This window comes from Gavia stellata, unplaced genomic scaffold, assembly GCF_030936135.1.
Source record: "Gavia stellata isolate bGavSte3 unplaced genomic scaffold, bGavSte3.hap2 HAP2_SCAFFOLD_42, whole genome shotgun sequence".
Taxonomy (NCBI): domain Eukaryota; kingdom Metazoa; phylum Chordata; class Aves; order Gaviiformes; family Gaviidae; genus Gavia; species Gavia stellata.
The window spans coordinates 73,165-91,729 of record NW_026776913.1 but is presented as its reverse complement, the minus strand read 5'-3'; the positions used below and the strand labels follow the sequence as shown (position 1 = coordinate 91,729).

Genomic DNA, 18,565 nt, shown 5'->3' with positions numbered 1-18,565 from the left:
TCACAGCTCTCCCAGCTGCACAGACCTCTCCTCCCTCCTGGCTGCACCCAGCGGCACAGCAGGGTTGGGCTCTCCTGGCCTGGGGCTCAGGCACTGTTGTGCACTGAGCTCCAGTGTCACAGCCTTTGTGTCCTCACAGGGATGTGCCAGAGACACCTCTTCAGCATCATCATAGCCCGTACTCCCCAGGGACAGGGACGAGGTGACTCCTTCAGCTCCAGGGACCCCGGCACTTCTCTGGGAGTGCAGGCTGCCCCCTGCAAGCAGCGAAGCAGGACGTTGCAGTTCGCCCCATGGGTTCTGTACATCACTTCCCTCCCTGTTCCTCATCACATTCAGCTCCTTCTCCCACCCCCAGTCCCTCCAAGGGAAACTCCTGGGTCAGGTTCCCTCTTCCCATGAGGCTGGGGTCTCAGTATGGCAGCGGCTTGGGTGGCACCAGGGATGACACCCCCGGAACCAGCAACACTGAATTTCCCTCTCACCTCTGGCTGCATCCCTGGTCCCTGCTCCCTCCTCTGGCACCCTGGGCAGTTCCCAAGCTCCCTGCCCAGGGGCAGCATCCTCCTCTGGGTCAGAAACCTCCCTGGCATCATCATAGCCATCCGCTGGCTCACCTCCGGGCAGGACAAGAACATCTGAAAGCAGAGGGGAGCTGGTGACAGTGAGAAGGTACGTCCTGCAGAGCAGAGGGCGGGAGGATGTTCTGGGACACAGGGCTGAGACACTGGTGTTGGCAGCACCACGGGAGACCCCCAGGTACTGCCCATCTCTGACAGTGACACTCAGTGACACCTTTGTCCATCACAAGTCTGCAGGGAGATCAACCCCTTCCTGCCCCCGTTACCTGGTGCTGATCCCAGACCATCCTCCTCCTCGCTCACGCCAGGGTAGGGCTGCAACTGGGTCAGGGACTCCTCTGAATAGGAGCCTGGAGGGATGCACAGCGGGTGTTATGGAGCAAGCCCCACTGACCTGGCTCATGGTCAGCACTGCTGGGGAAGGGGGACCCACAGAGCTGGGGCTGAATAGGGAAGAGGGATGGGAATTCACCCTGCTCCCCTGGGACAAACCCTGTCTCAAAGGTGCTCCCAGAGCTGCCCTAGGACAGCCCCTTCCCTCACTCCTCGGCTGTCCCATGGGGTGCAGGGGCAGGCAGAGAGGGGCTGTCCAGCTGGGATGGGCAAAGCTGGTTGGGAGGAAGCTCCTCTCCCGGGCCCAGGACCTGCATGCTCTCCCCACAGACCACACGGCCCCAGCGCTGAATGGGCTGGGGGCCTTACGGGGATCAGCCCTGGGTTATGGCCAGGGAAAAGGGTCCTGCAGATGCGCCTCCAGGGACGACCCACACCCACCTGAGCGACCAAACCTCGCCTGCTTCTCCCACGCTGGGCTGTAACCAGCCTCCTCATACACGGCCTCGGGGAATGGTTCCTGAGCTCTCCAGGAGCCTGGGGACACAGGCAGGGCTGGCACAGGGAAAGGCAGAGGGGCAATGGGACCCCACTGTTCTCCTGCAGACCTGTTCCTTGGGACTGGTCCTACAGCACAGCCCCACTGTGTTGCCCAGGCACAGCTGCCACATCCCCATTGAGGGCAACATCACTGTGGAGGTTATCTATCTGGTGCAGTGTCATCCTCGCATCACCCCTTTGGAGACAGCGCTCATGCCCCTCTGGCCCCTGGGTCATGCCCCCTTGCCTGACCCCACAGCAGCTCCCATGTTTCCTCTCCACCTGGAGCTGCCCCTTATCTGCCCCATGGGTCCACAGCAGAGCCCCTGCCCTGCCTTGGGGTGGGAAGGGCTGGGCAGAGGGACAGCCCGGGGGCCTGACACCGTGGAGATGGACCATGCTGCCTTGCACTCCTCCTGTCATCTCCCTTGCCCCAGAGCCCCCTCCAGCGCTACCTAGAGCACTGCCAGCCTTGGCCATCCCCACTCTGCCATTTCTCTCCTCGCTCTATCGCTAGCTCCCCCCGCCTCTGGGCTCTCTCCACCCCTTGCTGCTGGTGCCCCACAGCCAGGCACTCAATGGGGCCGTGCATGGGACAGGTGGCAGTACACAGTCTCATCCCCCCAGCTCTGCTCGTGCCCCTTGCTGACACACCGCAGCACCCCAGAGCCCTTCCAGGAGGCATCTCCCCTGGGACAGCTGTGGAAGAACCCACCTCTGCGCCCAGCCCTGGCGCTTAGCACTTGCCCAGCCAGGAGGGCCAGGAGCAGGCAGAGAAGGGCCCCCAGGATGATGCAGATGATGACGGGCACTGAGACTCTCCCACTGCTGGTCAGACGGCCTCGGGTGGGATCTGCATGGGCAAGAACATGGAAGGGGCAGCAGCAGGCCCGGGAGAGGTGGAGGCAGCACCAGTCCTGACCCCCAGCACACAAGGCAGCAGGGGGTGGAGGGCCCCAGGGGTGAGTGACGGGGAAGCTTCCACCCTGCTGAGTAAATTACAACCCTCCCTAACCCTCCACCACCCACCCAGTGCCTCCTCCTGGGAGTTTCACACCCTAGCAAGGAGCCCCTTCCATCCAGCTGTGGGTCACAGTCTGGGGGGATACCCAGCCCTGGGGGGAGGACAAGTTACCTGCTCGGGGTGGGGATGCTGCTGTCCTGGCTATAGCTGCAGAGGAGGAAAAGGAGAGCTGGGCTGAGAGGGCGGGTGTGCCTCCTCCTCAGCACACCGTGTATGTGTCTGTAGGTGTCCTTGACACATCCCACCCAAATTGCCCCTCCTGTAGTGCTAGAGAGGGAGGCTGGGACTGGGCCCAGGGCTTCTGCTGTGGGCAGCAGGCAGGATGGCACAGCCAGCCCAGGGGATAGCCCTGGGGCTGCAGGGCCCCACGGGCAGTGGCCAGAGGATGTCCAGTTCCACCAAGACTGCTCCCCACCTGGCACCAGGCTCCTGCACTCTGCAGGAACGTTCTTGCTCTTGGGAGGTCAGGGGCCATGCCAGGACCAAGTGGACAAAAGGCCTTCCCCAGCTCCCTGCCAATACCCAAGCAAGGGGTCCCAGTCCTGCCACTCACCTGAGCAGCGCACGGCAGCATCTTCCTTATGCCGGCAAACACCGCTGTCCCCGGGCCGGGCCCAGCAGTCCTGTAAGGACAGCTCTGTCCCCTGGCACTCCACCTGCTCCAGCCAGATGGGGCCCATCCCCATCCCAAACGCAGCCTCATGCAGGGCAGACACTGCGGGGCCACAGCCCAGCTGCCTGCACGCCACTTCAGCATCCCGCATGTCCCAGGAGTCATCGCACACCGTCCCCCAAGAGCCACGGTGCCAGACCTCCACTCTGCCTGAGCACCCGTCCTCGCCTCCCACTGCACGAATCTTCTCCCTGTCTGGAGAAGGCAAAGACCTCCCATGGCACTGAGACAGCTGGCAGAGCCCTGCCAGACAAGAAGGGTACACAGGGAGCAGCTCCCTACCTGTGCAGCTCGTGGAGTTGGGGCACGGGGCCAACGGGCTCTGGGGCATTTCTGGGCGTCCCCCTGAAGAAGGAAACACTGTGGTGAAGGGGTTTGTTTGGGGGATCGTGCAGAACAGAGCAGGGCTGAGCTCTGCTTGTGCCTCCCTTTGCCATCATGATCACGGCAGCAACTGAACACCGGTCATTCAGGGGACACGCGTTGGACTGTGGGGGGACCCAGATTGCTCAGCCCCAAAAGGTCCCTGGTTTGCAGAGCAGCAGGAGGGTGTCCATGGAGGGAAGGCACCTCTGAATCCTGTCTAGTCTGTTCTGAGACCTCACCTAGAGATACCTCTGCCTCCCCTGGGCACTGCTGGCAACCTGGGTGGCAACTGCTGCTGGACATGTGTGGCTGCGGTCATGCTTGTGCCACTGGCAACACAAGGGTCTGACATGGAAAAGAAAAGCCCCTCCAAGCCCTTTCTCTGTGTTTGACTATGCCCAGCGGGTAGCAGGATCTGGGGTGACACGGGTGCCCAAACGGCTCAGAGTTACCGTTGCAGATGATGTGGACCTCGTCTCGCAGGTCTTCGCATGACTGTGGGTCCCAGGGAGCCGAGGGACACTGCCAGAAGGAGCTGGTTTTCTCCCCACACTGCACCTTATCCAGCCACGCGGGGCCAGACACCCTACCATAGGGCAGGCCTGTTTCCTGGGATCCTCTGTCTCCGCAGCCCAGCTCCTTGCATGCCAGCGACACCGTGTCGAGAGTCATCGAGTTGGAGCAAATGCTCCCCCATGTCCCGTTGTAGAAAACCTGCAGGCGCCCAGAGCAGCCGTCGCTGTTCTCCAGCCTCAGGGCCACGAACTCTGGGAGGAAAGGCACCAAGGGGGAACAGGCTGGTCTGGGGCTGTGGGAGCCAGGACACCTCTGCACCCGCCAGGCACTCAGACGGGCAGGGGCAGGGCCAGCACACCCGCCTTGCACCCAGGGGCAGAGAGAAGTCCCTGATGGACAGACACCCCTGCCCTTCCCGCTAACCCTTGGGGACAGCTGAGCTCCCCAGGGACCCCCGGTGGGACTGAGGGTGCCCATGCATGGGTGTCCACAGGACGGGCTTGGGCAGGAGCTCAGAGGCAGCCAGGGAGAGCCTTGGCCATGCCCGGCCCTCCGTGTGTCCTGGCCTCCCCAGGAACCAGGCTCCCACCACAGCTCCCAGCACAGACCTGAACAGACGACTCCCGCATCCTCTTTGTGCCCGCAGTCGTGCTGCCCCCAGGGCCTGGCAGGGCAGTCCCAGAGAGCAGCTTCGGCCCCGGAGCAGTTCACACCATCCAGCCAGATCTGCCCGGAGCCTTCCCCAAACTGAGCAGAGCCAGCCACCTCCACTGCCCCTCCGCAGCCCAGCTGGTGGCAAACGACGGCAGCATCAGACGTGTCCCAGCCATCATCGCAGACAGTCCCCCAGCTGCCCTGGTAGTAGATCTCCACTCTCCCGGCGCAGCGCCCAGCCCCGTTCACCAGCCGGACCCGCCGGCTCCCTGTAGTGGGTAGAAACCCCTGTTGCTCTCAGGGGCCGGCTGCCCACCCACCCTGTCACCTGGGGGGCCCGTGCAACGCCGCTCACCCCAGCAAATGACTCCCACGTCCTCCGCAACCCCTGCCGCCAGTGCACTCTCAGGCAGGGAGGTGTTGCAGAGGGTCAGGTTGGCCTCGTGCCCTGTGCACCTGACCCCTCGCAGCCCCACAGGGCCCGTCCCTCGCTCCGGCTTTGGGGGGTTGTAAGCTCTCCCTGCCTCTCCGCACCGCAGCTGCCGGCACACCACGCTGGCCTCCTGCACATCCCACTGGTCATCCAGGACTCTGCCCCACGTCCCATGCTGGAAGATCTCCACTCGCCCATCGCACCGGCTCCCTCCACCCACCAGCCGCAGGGATGCAAAGCTGGCTGAGCCTAGGGAGAGCAGAGATACCACAGCCATTGGCGGCACCGGGGAGCATGGTACCCTTCAGGGAGCAGGGCAAGAGGGGATTTTCCGACCAAACAGGACAAGATTGAGCCTTGTGTTGGCGAGAAGAGAGGGCAAAGCTTTGGCCTGTTCTACAGCTCACACCCAGGTCTGCTGCTGCTGGGGGCTCCTGCCTGGGTGGTGGGATGAGGCTCTGCAGGGCCCTCTGTGGGGATGGGATGCAGCTGTCTGCAGCCAGAGGGCTGAGGCAGTGCCCTGCAGCCCTGTCCTGGGCTCATCCCAAAGTATAGGAACAGAGGAGCCCAGGCCTGGCAGCGGCACCAGGGCCTAAGCCACTGCCCTGATGCTTCAGTCCTCAGCTCTCCCGCAGCAGAGTGGTCAGACTAAGCAGGCAAAGCCCTCCCGTTGGCTCCTGGGTTTCTCCAGGGAGAAATTCAGCCTGGTACTGCCTTGCGACCCCTACTTTGGGTGGCCATGATGCACACAAAGGGCGAATGAAGTTAAGGCAGCATTTTTCCGGCACTCACCTGAGCAAATAACAGCAGCGTTGCTCCCGCGGGAGCATGGTGAGGCCCCCAGGGTGATCACTGGGCACTGACCCAGGTGGGCTTCAGTCCCGTCACAGTGGAATGAGTCTCTCCAGACAGGGCCAGTCTCTCTCCCAAAATACTCTCCTCCAGGAATGGACTCGGCAAACCCACAGTTGAGTTGATGACAGAGAACGTGGGCATCCGACAGATCCCAGTGGGAGGCACAGAGGGTCCCCCAGGTCCCCAGCACCTGGACCTCCACCCTCCCTGCACATGCCGTGCTGCCGTTCACCAGCCTGAACCCTGTGTACTCTGGGGACAGAGGAGGAGGAGAGAGGGCGGATTGGTGCTCTTGTACCCCCAGTAGCTGGCGGGGAGGCCAGAGGAACAGCATGCCTTTCTTCTCCTTCTGCACTATTTTCATGCTGCAGACAATCCCCTCATCCCTCCTGCCCTCACACCCGGCCCAGCACGGTCCTTGTTCTGTTCCCCAACCCCGGGCACAGCCCCAGTGTTCAACACCCCACCCCGAGTCCTTACGTGTGCAGGTGACAATAGCGCTGTTCACGTGGGTGCAGGGCTGGTCCCTGGGGGACCCTCTGGGGCAGGAGGCCAGGAGGGATTCATTCCCCACACACTGCAGCGCTCCATCCCAGATGGGACCGACCCCTTCTCCAAAGTGACCTCCTCCAGTGACAGGCAGGGCCACACCACACTGCAGCTCCCTGCAGACCACGTCAGCAGCTTTGGGACCAAAGTGGGAATCACAGACGGTTTTCCACTGGTCCCCATCACGGATCTCCACACGTCCTGAGCAGTGGCTCTTCCCTTCCACCAGCCGGACAAATCCTGGAAAAAACACAAAGCAGCTGGGAGTTCCCAGAGCCCTCTGGCAGTTACATTTCCACATCTCTGGTGACCTTCAAGCAAGCCATGACCAAATCACCCATTGCACATCCCAGAGGAAGCTGTGGGGGAGTGTTGGTGCCACAAAGGCATCCAGGAACCCTTGCGCCCCTTCACTACACCATCACAGCACTCAAGGGTACGTGCCTATCTCAGACCCACAGCAGACCCTGCAAACCATGTTGCTGCCTTTGGGACCAAAGTGTGAGTCACAGACAGTTATCCAGAGGTCGTCCTCATGCATCGCTACATGTCCTTAGAGGCGGCTCTCCCCTCAGACCAGCTGGACAGATTCTGGACCAACCAAAGACCCCTGAGATTTCCCACAGCCCTTTGGTTGCCACGGGCAAAAAGCCCCACGACCACCCCTGCTGTTCTCAGGGGGTGCTGATGGCACAAACACATCAGGGCCCCCCTGCTGCTCCTCAGAAATCAGCACAGCACTTGTGGGCTTGCTTCTCTCCCAAAGCCATAGCCACAGGCACCGCTCAGACAAACTGCTGCTGCCCCAGAGGCCTGGGGCTGCCTGGCACTGGTCCCTGGGCACTGCAGCACCTGAAGCACTTGGGGTCCAGGGAAATGCGCCCAGGCGCTGTTGGCTGCTGCAGCTTGCTCTGCCCCACTGAGCTCAGGGCCAGACGTGAGGAACCCCTTGGAGCTGCCAGAAATGCACCCCATTCCCCAGGGGGTCTTGAACTGTTGGGGTGCTTCGGGTAGACAGAATATGTCACAGAGCAGAAGCATGGTGAGGCTGTACCTGCGGTCAGTGTCTGTACCAGCCCCCCGCTCCAGCACCCTCCTGGGAAAGAGGTCCTCAGCCATGGCCAGAGTGCACTGCTGGATGCGCATGTCCCTGGCCAACAGCCGGGAAGAGGGCAGGAGAGTGGACAGAAGAGCAACCCTGGGCTTCCACGAGCTCCCAGTGCAAGGGCAGGCACAGAGGAGAGCCAGTAAACGGTGGCACATCCAAAAGTGCAAGGCAGCCCAGCACTGGGAGAGACCTGAGAGGCTGGGCAGCGGGTCAGCACTGCCTGGACAGGGCTGTATCCTCACGGGCAGTCTCTTGAGGGGTGACCCTGGGAGAGGAATGAAGTGCCACATGCCACCCCACTCGTCTGCCCAAGCCCCGTGGTCTTCCTCTCCAAGCAATCCCTTTGCTTGGGCCAAGGGACTCCTGTCTGCCAGGGGGCACAACCCAAAATTCCCCATCCATCTCACGCCCTTCCCTGCGGCTGTGGGTGTCTGCGTGAGTCACTCTTGGTGCCTCTGGCATGGGGGGACCTGGCCCTCCACTCAGTGCTGCCAGACAGGCCCTGGGTGAAAGGGAGGAGAAAGATGGGAACCAACAGACACTGCGGGGCTGGGTGGGGGATTTATCTGAGCCACTTCAGGGGCCAGGCAGGGTATGGACACCCTGGGGCAGGTTCCCACTGGGCCTTCCCCAGGGATGGAGGAAATCAGCAATGACAATCCCAGCTCAGCAGTTCAACCAGCATCATGGGACCCTGCTCAAGTGTCCATGTGTTGCTCCCTGAGGGCACAACCAGGCCCCTTTCCCTGTCCTACCTCCCAAGGCGGAGAACAGGCTCTCCCTTACCTGAACATGTCACTCCAGCATCCTCACCGTGACCACAGTCATGTTCACCCCATCCTCCGTGTGTGCAGTCAGACAGGGCAGACTCAGTGCCATTACAGCCAACATCATCCATCCAAATGGGGCCGGATCCTGGCCCAAAGTGTCCGTACTGAGGCGCTCCAACAGCAGACCCACAGTCCAGCTGCTTACAAACCACTGCAGCATCATCCATGCCCCAATAGTCACCACACACGGTCCCCCACTGGCCCCTGTGTTTCACCTCCACTCTCCCGGCACAGTGTTTGCCGCCATCCGCCAGCCTCACCTCCGCAGCACCTTCAAACACTGACACAGGACCAGTCAAGACAGTGCCGAGCCCCGGCACTGTGGGTCTGGGGAAACTCTTGCCCGGACGGAGTCAGAGGTACCAGGGTGGGAGCCCACTCCCCGCCAGGCTGTTCCCAGGGCAGTGCAGGGGTTCCTTCTATCCCCACGGGCTGTGCAAGGTTGGGGGTGCCCAGCTCCAGCCCTACTGCGTCATTTGTGGCCCCACAGACCTTGACACTCCCACCCAATGGCCAGCTGTCCCCTGTCCCCAGCCCAGGGCACCCGCACCTCCCCAGCCAGCACCCTGAGAAGAGACCTGTCCCCACCAGGGCTCCCCCAGGCACACACTGCTGCTTCTCCCCGGGGCCCCCAGCTCCCCTGGACCACAGCCTGCCTAGGGCACCTCCCAACCCATCCTCCACCCTCAGACCTTTCTGTGCCCCCTGTGGGGCAACACAGTGATCCCAGGGAGCCCTCCCAACGCATGCCCCCTCCTTGTCCCCAAGGCCTCAGCCCAGCCCTGCCCTTGTCGAGGATCCCCCAGGAAGGTCAACTCTCTGCCAGCCTGTGGCAACAGATACCCCAGTTCCCTTGTCTCCACAGCACAACCTGCCTCCCCCGCCCCAGGCTGGGGCTCAACCCAGTGTTCAACACCCCACCGGAATTCTTACATGTGCAGGTGACAATAGCGCTGTTCACGTGGGTGCAGGGCTGGTCCCTGGGGGACCCTCTGGGGCAGGAGGCCAGGAGGGATTCATTCCCCACACACTGCAGCGCTCCATCCCAGATGGGACCGACCCCTTCTCCAAAGTGACCTCCTCCAGTGACAGGCAGGGCCACGCCGCACTGCAGCTCCCTGCAGACCACGTCAGCAGCTTTGGGACCAAAGTGGGAATCACAGACGGTTTTCCACTGGTCCCCATCACGGATCTCCACACGTCCTGAGCAGCGGCTCTTCCCTTCCACCAGCCGGACAAATCCTGGAAAAAAACCAAAGCAGCTGGGAGTTCCCAGAGCCCTCTGGCAGTTACATTTCCACATCTCTGGTGACCTTCAAGCAAGCCATGACCAAATCACCCATTGCACATCCCAGAGGAAGCTGTGGGGGAGTGTTGGTGCCACAAAGGCATTCAGGAACCCTTGCGCCCCTTCACTACACCATCACAGCACTCAAGGGTACGTGCCTATCTCAGACCCACAGCAGACCCTGCAAACCATGTTGCTGCCTTTGGGACCAAAGTGTAAGTCACAGACAGTTTTCTAAAGGTCGTCCTCATGGATCACTACATGTCCTTAGAGGCGGCTCTCCCCTCAGACCAGCTGGACAGATTCTGGACCAACCAAAGACCCCTGAGATTTCCCACAGCCCTTTGGTTGCCACGGGCAAAAAGCCCCACGACCACCCCTGCTGTTCTCAGGGGGTGCTGATGGCACAAACACATCAGGGCCCCCCTGCTGCTCCTCAGAAATCAGCACAGCACTTGTGGGCTTGCTTCTCTCCCAAAGCCATAGCCACAGGCACCGCTCAGACAAACTGCTGCTGCCCCAGAGGCCTGGGGCTGCCTGGCACTGGTCCCTGGGCACTGCAGCACCTGAAGCACTTGGGGTCCAGGGAAATGCGCCCAGGCGCTGTTGGCTGCTGCAGCTTGCTCTGCCCCACTGAGCTCAGGGCCAGACGTGAGGAACCCCTTGGAGCTGCCAGAAATGCACCCCATTCCCCAGGGGGTCTTGAACTGTTGGGGTGCTTCGGGTAGACAGAATATGTCACAGAGCAGAAGCATGGTGAGGCTGTACCTGCGGTCAGTGTCTGTACCAGCCCCCCGCTCCAGCACCCTCCTGGGAAAGAGGTCCTCAGCCATGGCCAGAGTGCACTGCTGGATGCGCATGTCCCTGGCCAACAGCCGGGAAGAGGGCAGGAGAGTGGACAGAAGAGCAACCCTGGGCTTCCACGAGCTCCCAGTGCAAGGGCAGGCACAGAGGAGAGCCAGTAAACGGTGGCACATCCAAAAGTGCAAGGCAGCCCAGCACTGGGAGAGACCTGAGAGGCTGGGCAGCGGGTCAGCACTGCCTGGACAGGGCTGTATCCTCACGGGCAGTCTCTTGAGGGGTGACCCTGGGAGAGGAATGAAGTGCCACATGCCACCCCACTCGTCTGCCCAAGCCCCGTGGTCTTCCTCTCCAAGCAATCCCTTTGCTTGGGCCAAGGGACTCCTGTCTGCCAGGGGGCACAACCCAAAATTCCCCATCCATCTCACGCCCTTCCCTGCGGCTGTGGGTGTCTGCGTGAGTCACTCTTGGTGCCTCTGGCATGGGGGGACCTGGCCCTCCACTCAGTGCTGCCAGACAGGCCCTGGGTGAAAGGGAGGAGAAAGATGGGAACCAACAGACACTGCGGGGCTGGGTGGGGGATTTATCTGAGCCACTTCAGGGGCCAGGCAGGGTATGGACACCCTGGGGCAGGTTCCCACTGGGCCTTCCCCAGGGATGGAGGAAATCAGCAATGACAATCCCAGCTCAGCAGTTCAACCAGCATCATGGGACCCTGCTCAAGTGTCCATGTGTTGCTCCCTGAGGGCACAACCAGGCCCCTTTCCCTGTCCTACCTCCCAAGGCGGAGAACAGGCTCTCCCTTACCTGAACATGTCACTCCAGCATCCTCACCGTGACCACAGTCATGTTCACCCCATCCTCCGTGTGTGCAGTCAGACAGGGCAGACTCAGTGCCATTACAGCCAACATCATCCATCCAAATGGGGCCGGATCCTGGCCCAAAGTGTCCGTACTGAGGCGCTCCAACAGCAGACCCACAGTCCAGCTGCTTACAAACCACTGCAGCATCATCCATGCCCCAATAGTCACCACACACGGTCCCCCACTGGCCCCTGTGTTTCACCTCCACTCTCCCGGCACAGTGTTTGCCGCCATCCGCCAGCCTCACCTCCGCAGCACCTTCAAACACTGACACAGGACCAGTCAAGACAGTGCCGAGCCCCGGCACTGTGGGTCTGGGGAAACTCTTGCCCGGACGGAGTCAGAGGTACCAGGGTGGGAGCCCACTCCCCGCCAGGCTGTTCCCAGGGCAGTGCAGGGGTTCCTTCTATCCCCACGGGCTGTGCAAGGTTGGGGGTACCCAGCTCCAGCCCTACTGCGTCATTTGTGGCCCCACAGACCTTGACACTCCCACCCAATGGCCAGCTGTCCCCTGTCCCCAGCCCAGGGCACCCGCACCTCCCCAGCCAGCACCCTGAGAAGAGACCTGTCCCCACCAGGGCTCCCCCAGGCACACACTGCTGCTTCTCCCTGGGGCCCCCAGCTCCCCTGGACCACAGCCTGCCTAGGGCACCTCCCAACCCATCCTCCACCCTCAGACCTTTCTGTGCCCCCTGTGGGGCAACACGGTGATCCCAGGGAGCCCTCCCAACGCATGCCCCCTCCTTGTCCCCAAGGCCTCAGCCCAGCCCTGCCCTTGTCGAGGATCCCCCAGGAAGGTCACCTCTCTGCCAGCCTGTGGCAACAGATACCCCAGTTCCCTTGTCTCCACAGCACAACCTGCCTCCCCCGCCCCAGGCTGGGGCTCAACCCAGTGTTCAACACCCCACCGGAATTCTTACATGTGCAGGTGACAATAGCGCTGTTCACGTGGGTGCAGGGCTGGTCCCTGGGGGACCCTCTGGGGCAGGAGGCCAGGAGGGATTCATTCCCCACACACTGCAGCGCTCCATCCCAGATGGGACCGACCCCTTCTCCAAAGTGACCTCCTCCAGTGACAGGCAGGGCCACGCCGCACTGCAGCTCCCTGCAGACCACGTCAGCAGCTTTGGGACCAAAGTGGGAATCACAGACGGTTTTCCACTGGTCCCCATCACGGATCTCCACACGTCCTGAGCAGCGGCTCTTCCCTTCCACCAGCCGGACAAATCCTGGAAAAAACACAAAGCAGCTGGGAGTTCCCAGAGCCCTCTGGCAGTTACATTTCCACATCTCTGGTGACCTTCAAGCAAGCCATGACCAAATCACCCATTGCACATCCCAGAGGAAGCTGTGGGGGAGTGTTGGTGCCACAAAGGCATCCAGGAACCCTTGCGCCCCTTCACTACACCATCACAGCACTCAAGGGTACGTGCCTATCTCAGACCCACAGCAGACCCTGCAAACCATGTTGCTGCCTTTGGGACCAAAGTGTGAGTCACAGACAGTTATCCAGAGGTCGTCCTCATGCATCGCTACATGTCCTTAGAGGCGGCTCTCCCCTCAGACCAGCTGGACAGATTCTGGACCAACCAAAGACCCCTGAGATTTCCCACAGCCCTTTGGTTGCCACGGGCAAAAAGCCCCACGACCACCCCTGCTGTTCTCAGGGGGTGCTGATGGCACAAACACATCAGGGCCCCCCTGCTGCTCCTCAGAAATCAGCACAGCACTTGTGGGCTTGCTTCTCTCCCAAAGCCATAGCCACAGGCACCGCTCAGACAAACTGCTGCTGCCCCAGAGGCCTGGGGCTGCCTGGCACTGGTCCCTGGGCACTGCAGCACCTGAAGCACTTGGGGTCCAGGGAAATGCGCCCAGGCGCTGTTGGCTGCTGCAGCTTGCTCTGCCCCACTGAGCTCAGGGCCAGACGTGAGGAACCCCTTGGAGCTGCCAGAAATGCACCCCATTCCCCAGGGGGTCTTGAACTGTTGGGGTGCTTCGGGTAGATGGAGTAAGTCACAGAGCAGAAGCATGGTGAGGCTGTACCTGCGGTCAGTGTCTGTACCAGCCCCCCGCTCCAGCACCCTCCTGGGAAAGAGGTCCTCAGCCATGGCCAGAGTGCACTGCTGGATGCGCATGTCCCTGGCCAACAGCCGGGAAGAGGGCAGGAGAGTGGACAGAAGAGCAACCCTGGGCTTCCACGAGCTCCCAGTGCAAGGGCAGGCACAGAGGAGAGCCAGTAAACGGTGGCACATCCAAAAGTGCAAGGCAGCCCAGCACTGGGAGAGACCTGAGAGGCTGGGCAGCGGGTCAGCACTGCCTGGTCAGGGCTGTATCCTCACGGGAAGTCTCTTGTGGGGTGACCCTGGGAGAGGAATGAAGTGCCACATGCCACCCCACTCGTCTGCCCAAGCCCCGTGGTCTTCCTCTCCAAGCAATCCCTTTGCTTGGGCCAAGGGACTCCTGTCTGCCAGGGGGCACAACCCAAAATTCCCCATCCATCTCACGCCCTTCCCTGCGGCTGTGGGTGTCTGCGTGAGTCACTCTTGGTGCCTCTGGCATGGGGGGACCTGGCCCTCCCCTCAGTGCTGCCAGACAGGCCCTGGGTGAAAGGGAGGAGAAAGATGGGAACCAACAGACACTGCGGGGCTGGGTGGGGGATTTATCTGAGCCACTTCAGGGGCCAGGCAGGGTATGGACACCCTGGGGCAGGTTCCCACTGGGCCTTCCCCAGGGATGGAGGACATCAGCAATGACAATCCCAGCTCAGCAGTTCAACCAACATCATGGGACCCTGCTCAAGCGTCCATGTGTTGCTCCTTGAGGGCACAACCAGGTCCCTTTCCCTGTCCTACCGCCCAAGGTGGAGAACAGGCTCTCCCTTACCTGAACACGTCACTCCAGCATCCTCACCGTGACCACAGTCATGTTCACCCCATCCTCCGTGTGTGCAGTCAGACAGGGCAGACTCAGTGCCATTACAGCCAACATCATCCATCCAAATGGGGCCGGATCCTGGCCCAAAGTGTCCGTACTGAGGCGCTCCAACAGCAGACCCACAGTCCAGCTGCGTACAAACCACTGCAGCATCATCCATGCTCCAGTCGTCACCACACACGGTCCCCCACTGGCCCCTGTGTTTCACCTCCACTCTCCCGGCACAGTGTTTGCCGCCATCCGCCAGCCTCACCTCCGCAGCACCTTCAAACACTGACACAGGACCAGTCAAGACAGTGCCGAGCCCCGGCACTGTGGGTCTGGGGAAACTCTTGCCCGGACGGAGTCAGAGGTACCAGGGTGGGAGCCCACTCCCCGCCAGGCTGTTCCCAGGGCAGTGCAGGGGTTCCTTCTATCCCCACGGGCTGTGCAAGGTTGGGGGTGCCCAGCTCCAGCCCTACTGCGTCATTTGTGGCCCCACAGACCTTGACACTCCCACCCAATGGCCAGCTGTCCCCTGTCCCCAGCCCAGGGCACCCGCACCTCCCCAGCCAGCACCCTGAGAAGAGACCTGTCCCCACCAGGGCTCCCCCAGGCACACACTGCTGCTTCTCCCCGGGGCCCCCAGCTCCCCTGGACCACAGCCTGCCTAGGGCACCTCCCAACCCATTCTCCACCCTCAGACCTTTCTGTGCCCCCTGTGGGGCAACACGGTGATCCCAGGGAGCCCTCCCAACCCATGCCCCCTCCTTGTCCCCAAGGCCTCAGCCCAGCCCTGCCCTTGTCGAGGATCCCCCAGGAAGGTCACCTCTCTGCCAGCCTGTGGCAACAGATACCCCAGTTCCCTTGTCTCCACAGCACAACCTGCCTCCCCCGCCCCAGGCTGGGGCTCAACCCAGTGTTCAACACCCCACCGGAATTCTTACATGTGCAGGTGACAATAGCGCTGTTCACGTGGGTGCAGGGCTGGTCCCTGGGGGACCCTCTGGGGCAGGAGGCCAGGAGGGATTCATTCCCCACACACTGCAGCGCTCCATCCCAGATGGGACCGACCCCTTCTCCAAAGTGACCTCCTCCAGTGACAGGCAGGGCCACGCCGCACTGCAGCTCCCTGCAGACCACGTCAGCAGCTTTGGGACCAAAGTGGGAATCACAGACGGTTTTCCACTGGTCCCCATCACGGATCTCCACATGTCCTGAGCAGCGGCTCTTCCCTTCCACCAGCCGGACAAATCCTGGAAAAAAACCAAAGCAGCTGGGAGTTCCCAGAGCCCTCTGGCAGTTACATTTCCACATCTCTGGTGACCTTCAAGCAAGCCATGACCAAATCACCCATTGCACATCCCAGAGGAAGCTGTGCGGGAGTGTTGGTGACATAAACACATCCAGCCCCGCCCTCCCCGCACCCCTTCTCTACACCCTCAGGGCACTAGAGTTTATGTGTCTGGTGCAGCACCAGGCTCCACTCTGACAATCTGCTGCTGCACAAAGTGCCCTTCACTGCCCGGCATGGTCCCCCCATCACCGCAGTGGTGTGCGCAGTTTGGGTCCACAAGAACTGGCCCAGATGATAATGACTGCTGCAGCCTGCTCAGTCCCTGCAGAGCTAGCGACCAGGCAGGGCCATCACCTTGATACAGCCATAAATACAACGCACTCCCAGGGGTGCTCTAGGGTGCTGGGAGGTTCCTTTTAAGCAGGAGATGTCACAGAGCACAGAAATGCTGCAGCTGTAATCATGGCTGGTGCCTGTCCAGACCCCTCTGATGCCTGCTCAAGGGGGAATGTTCTCAGCCAGGGACACAACGCTCTGCCTGGATGTGTGCACAACCCGGATCAACACCCAGACAGAGGGGCAGGAGTTTCACATGCCCCCCTGGGCCCATGCCTACTCTCACGGAACAGCCGGCACAGATGAGGATCTGCAAGTGCTGCCAAAGTCCCTCGTGTCATGGGGCAGTGTAGGGAGATGTGGGCAGGCAGGAGAGGTTGGGCAGTGGCCAGCACAACCTGCACGGGGTCATGTCCCCGCAGGGCTGTCACAGTCTCAGGGACGTCCTAGTGCCAGCCTGGGACTCTGGCGATGGAAGAAGCAGCCAGGGTCAAGCAGCCACCAAGCCCTGAGCCCTCGGGACAGGCAGCAAAGGGCTTTGTGGCCACCCTGCTCCTTTGCCCAGGGCCCACCACTCTAAAAAGTCCCTTCAATTCAGTCGAGGTGCTCATGTCTGTGAGGGGGAATTACCCAGTGTGACCAGCCATCTCACGCCAGTCCTCCAAGATGTGGGGTGCCAAGCAAGTCCCCCGTGGTGTTTCCAGGACAGGGACCCTCAGCATTTTTGTCTGGGAACTGGCAGAATAGGTGGAGATTGATGAAGCCCAATGGACACCCTGGGTCAGGCATGAAGGATTCATCTGCAGCCCAAGACACCAACTGAGGCGGGGCTGAGAAACTGAGGCAGAGTTAGTTTGCCTTGGGGTAGGCTCCCACTGGGCTTTCCCTGGAGACCGATTACACCAGCAACGACAGTCCTGGCTCGGCAGTGTGATTGGCCACACTGGGCCCTGATTAGACATCTGCTTGTTGCTCCCTGAGGGCACAGCCAGGTTCCTTTGCCTGTCCCAGCCCCAAAGGCAGGCAACAGGCTGATCCCTTACCTGAACATGTCACTCCAGCATCCTCACCGCTAACACAGTCATGTTCACCCCATCCATCGTGTGTGCAGTCAGACAGGGCAGATTCGGTGCCTTTACAGCCAACATCATCCATCCAAATGGAGCCAGATCCTGGCCCAAAAGAGCCAGCCTGGTGAGCTTCAACAGCAGACCCACAGTCCAGCTGCTTACAAACCACTGCAGCATCATCCATGCCCCAATAGTCATCACACACGGTCCCCCACCGGCCCCTGTGTTTCACCTCCACTCTCCCGGCACAGCGCCTGCCGCCATCCGCCAGCCTCACCTCCGCAGCTCCTTTAAACAACAACATGGGATGGGTCAGGAGAGCACCAAGCCTTAGCACTGCATGTCTGGGGGAACCCCCTGCCCAGGTAGAGTCAGAGGTACCAGGGTGGAAGCCCACTCCCTTCCAGGCTGTCCCCAGTACAATGTGAGGGTCCCTTCTATCCTCAGGGGCTGCACAAGGCTGGGGGTGTTGAGTTCTGGCCTGGCTGAGTCATTCGCCATCCCACCACACAAGGTACCTTTTCCCATTACAATGACCACGTGCCCCCCTGCCCATACCCACCCGCACACTGCCCAGCCCTGCACTGGGCACCCGCTCCTCCACAGCCCAGCACCCCCTGAACAGCCCCAGGCACCCAGGCCTGCAGCTTCCCATGCAAACCGCCTGCCCCAGCACCGTCCAAACCCAACCCCATGCCGGGGCTTTCCATGTTCCCAGGGAGGACCGAGACGATCCCGATGGTCCCCCAACCCACATCCCCTCCTCGCCTCTGGTGTCAGTTCAGTCCCTGCACTGAGCCAGGCCCCCCAGGAAGGATGTCTCTCTACTGTAGATGCCCGGTCCCCTTCTCTCTGAGAGGTACGAACTGCTGTCATGGGGTCAGGGCTCCCCTGGAACAAGGGGGCAGCGAGCCGCACAGAAACCCTCCGGGGTAGCCCAAAGGTTGGCAGTGCCCTGGGGATCTCTGGGTGCTGCCATCACTAGCTAGGCCACCACTGGCTCCAAAGGCACCGTGTTGGGGAAGAGGGGGGTGTCCAAAAGGGTACCCCAGGACAGGGTGTCTATGAATCAAGCTAGGCAGAGGCTGCCCTAAACACTGGAACCCCGGAAAAGGAGACACTCTCTCCCACCCAGATGGGCACAGGGAAAGGCACAGGGTCCATGGACTTGAGCACCTTCTGGCCCTCGTCTCAGTGGCACCTGCAAAGAAACCCCGTTCCCAGACAGATCCCAATGACCACGCTGGTACCCGCTGGCCCTGGGCTGTGGGACAAGGGAGTCGGCACTTACCTCTGCACAGCTGCACCCAGAGAAGCAGCCACAGCACCTCAGGGGACAGGAGTCCCTCTGTGCCCATCCTGAGCCTTCTGCCCTGCCAGCACATTCCTGCTCTGCCACACTCCCTGCCACAGCACCTGGGGACTCATGGGGACAATGGCAGCGGGATGGCAATATATCTCCGCACATGCCAGCCCAGCTACAGAAGGAGCCAATCGAAGCAGCAGCAGCACCTTTTTAGACATTATCGGGAGC

The 18,565-nt window shown here is 61.4% G+C and overlaps 1 protein-coding gene across 1 annotated transcript; it reads right to left on the bottom strand.

Annotated features, from left to right (window-relative positions):
* LOC104254036 (antigen WC1.1-like) lies at positions 1–15,860 on the bottom strand. Its single transcript, XM_059834888.1, has 15 exons — positions 15,806–15,860; positions 15,264–15,584; positions 12,324–12,644; positions 9,384–9,704; positions 6,456–6,764; positions 5,913–6,227; positions 5,043–5,135; positions 4,642–4,956; positions 3,970–4,284; positions 3,032–3,394; positions 2,170–2,307; positions 1,356–1,451; positions 848–931; positions 486–638; positions 1–257 (listed from the first exon to the last, which is right to left on the bottom strand). The coding sequence occupies exons 1-15, from the start codon at positions 15,858–15,860 to the stop codon at positions 1–3; spliced, it is 3,456 nt and encodes a 1,151-aa protein (XP_059690871.1).
* Positions 15,861–18,565: the final 2,705 nt, after the last annotated feature.

What these genes read in the sequence shown, in the direction of transcription:
- LOC104254036 (XM_059834888.1), bottom strand. Translation starts at nt 15,860, where the DNA reads ATGCCGGGCAGTGAAGGGCACTTTGTGCAGCAGCAGATTGTCAGAGTG. An exon ending in CTGCACATGTAAGAATTCCG is followed by an intron (nt 12,645 to 15,263) that starts GTGGGGTGTTGA and finishes TGTTTTTTCCAG; the next exon opens with GATTTGTCCGGCTGGTGGAA. An exon ending in TGGTCTGGGATCAGCACCAG is followed by an intron (nt 639 to 847) that starts GTAACGGGGGCA and finishes CTCTGCTTTCAG; the next exon opens with ATGTTCTTGTCCTGCCCGGA.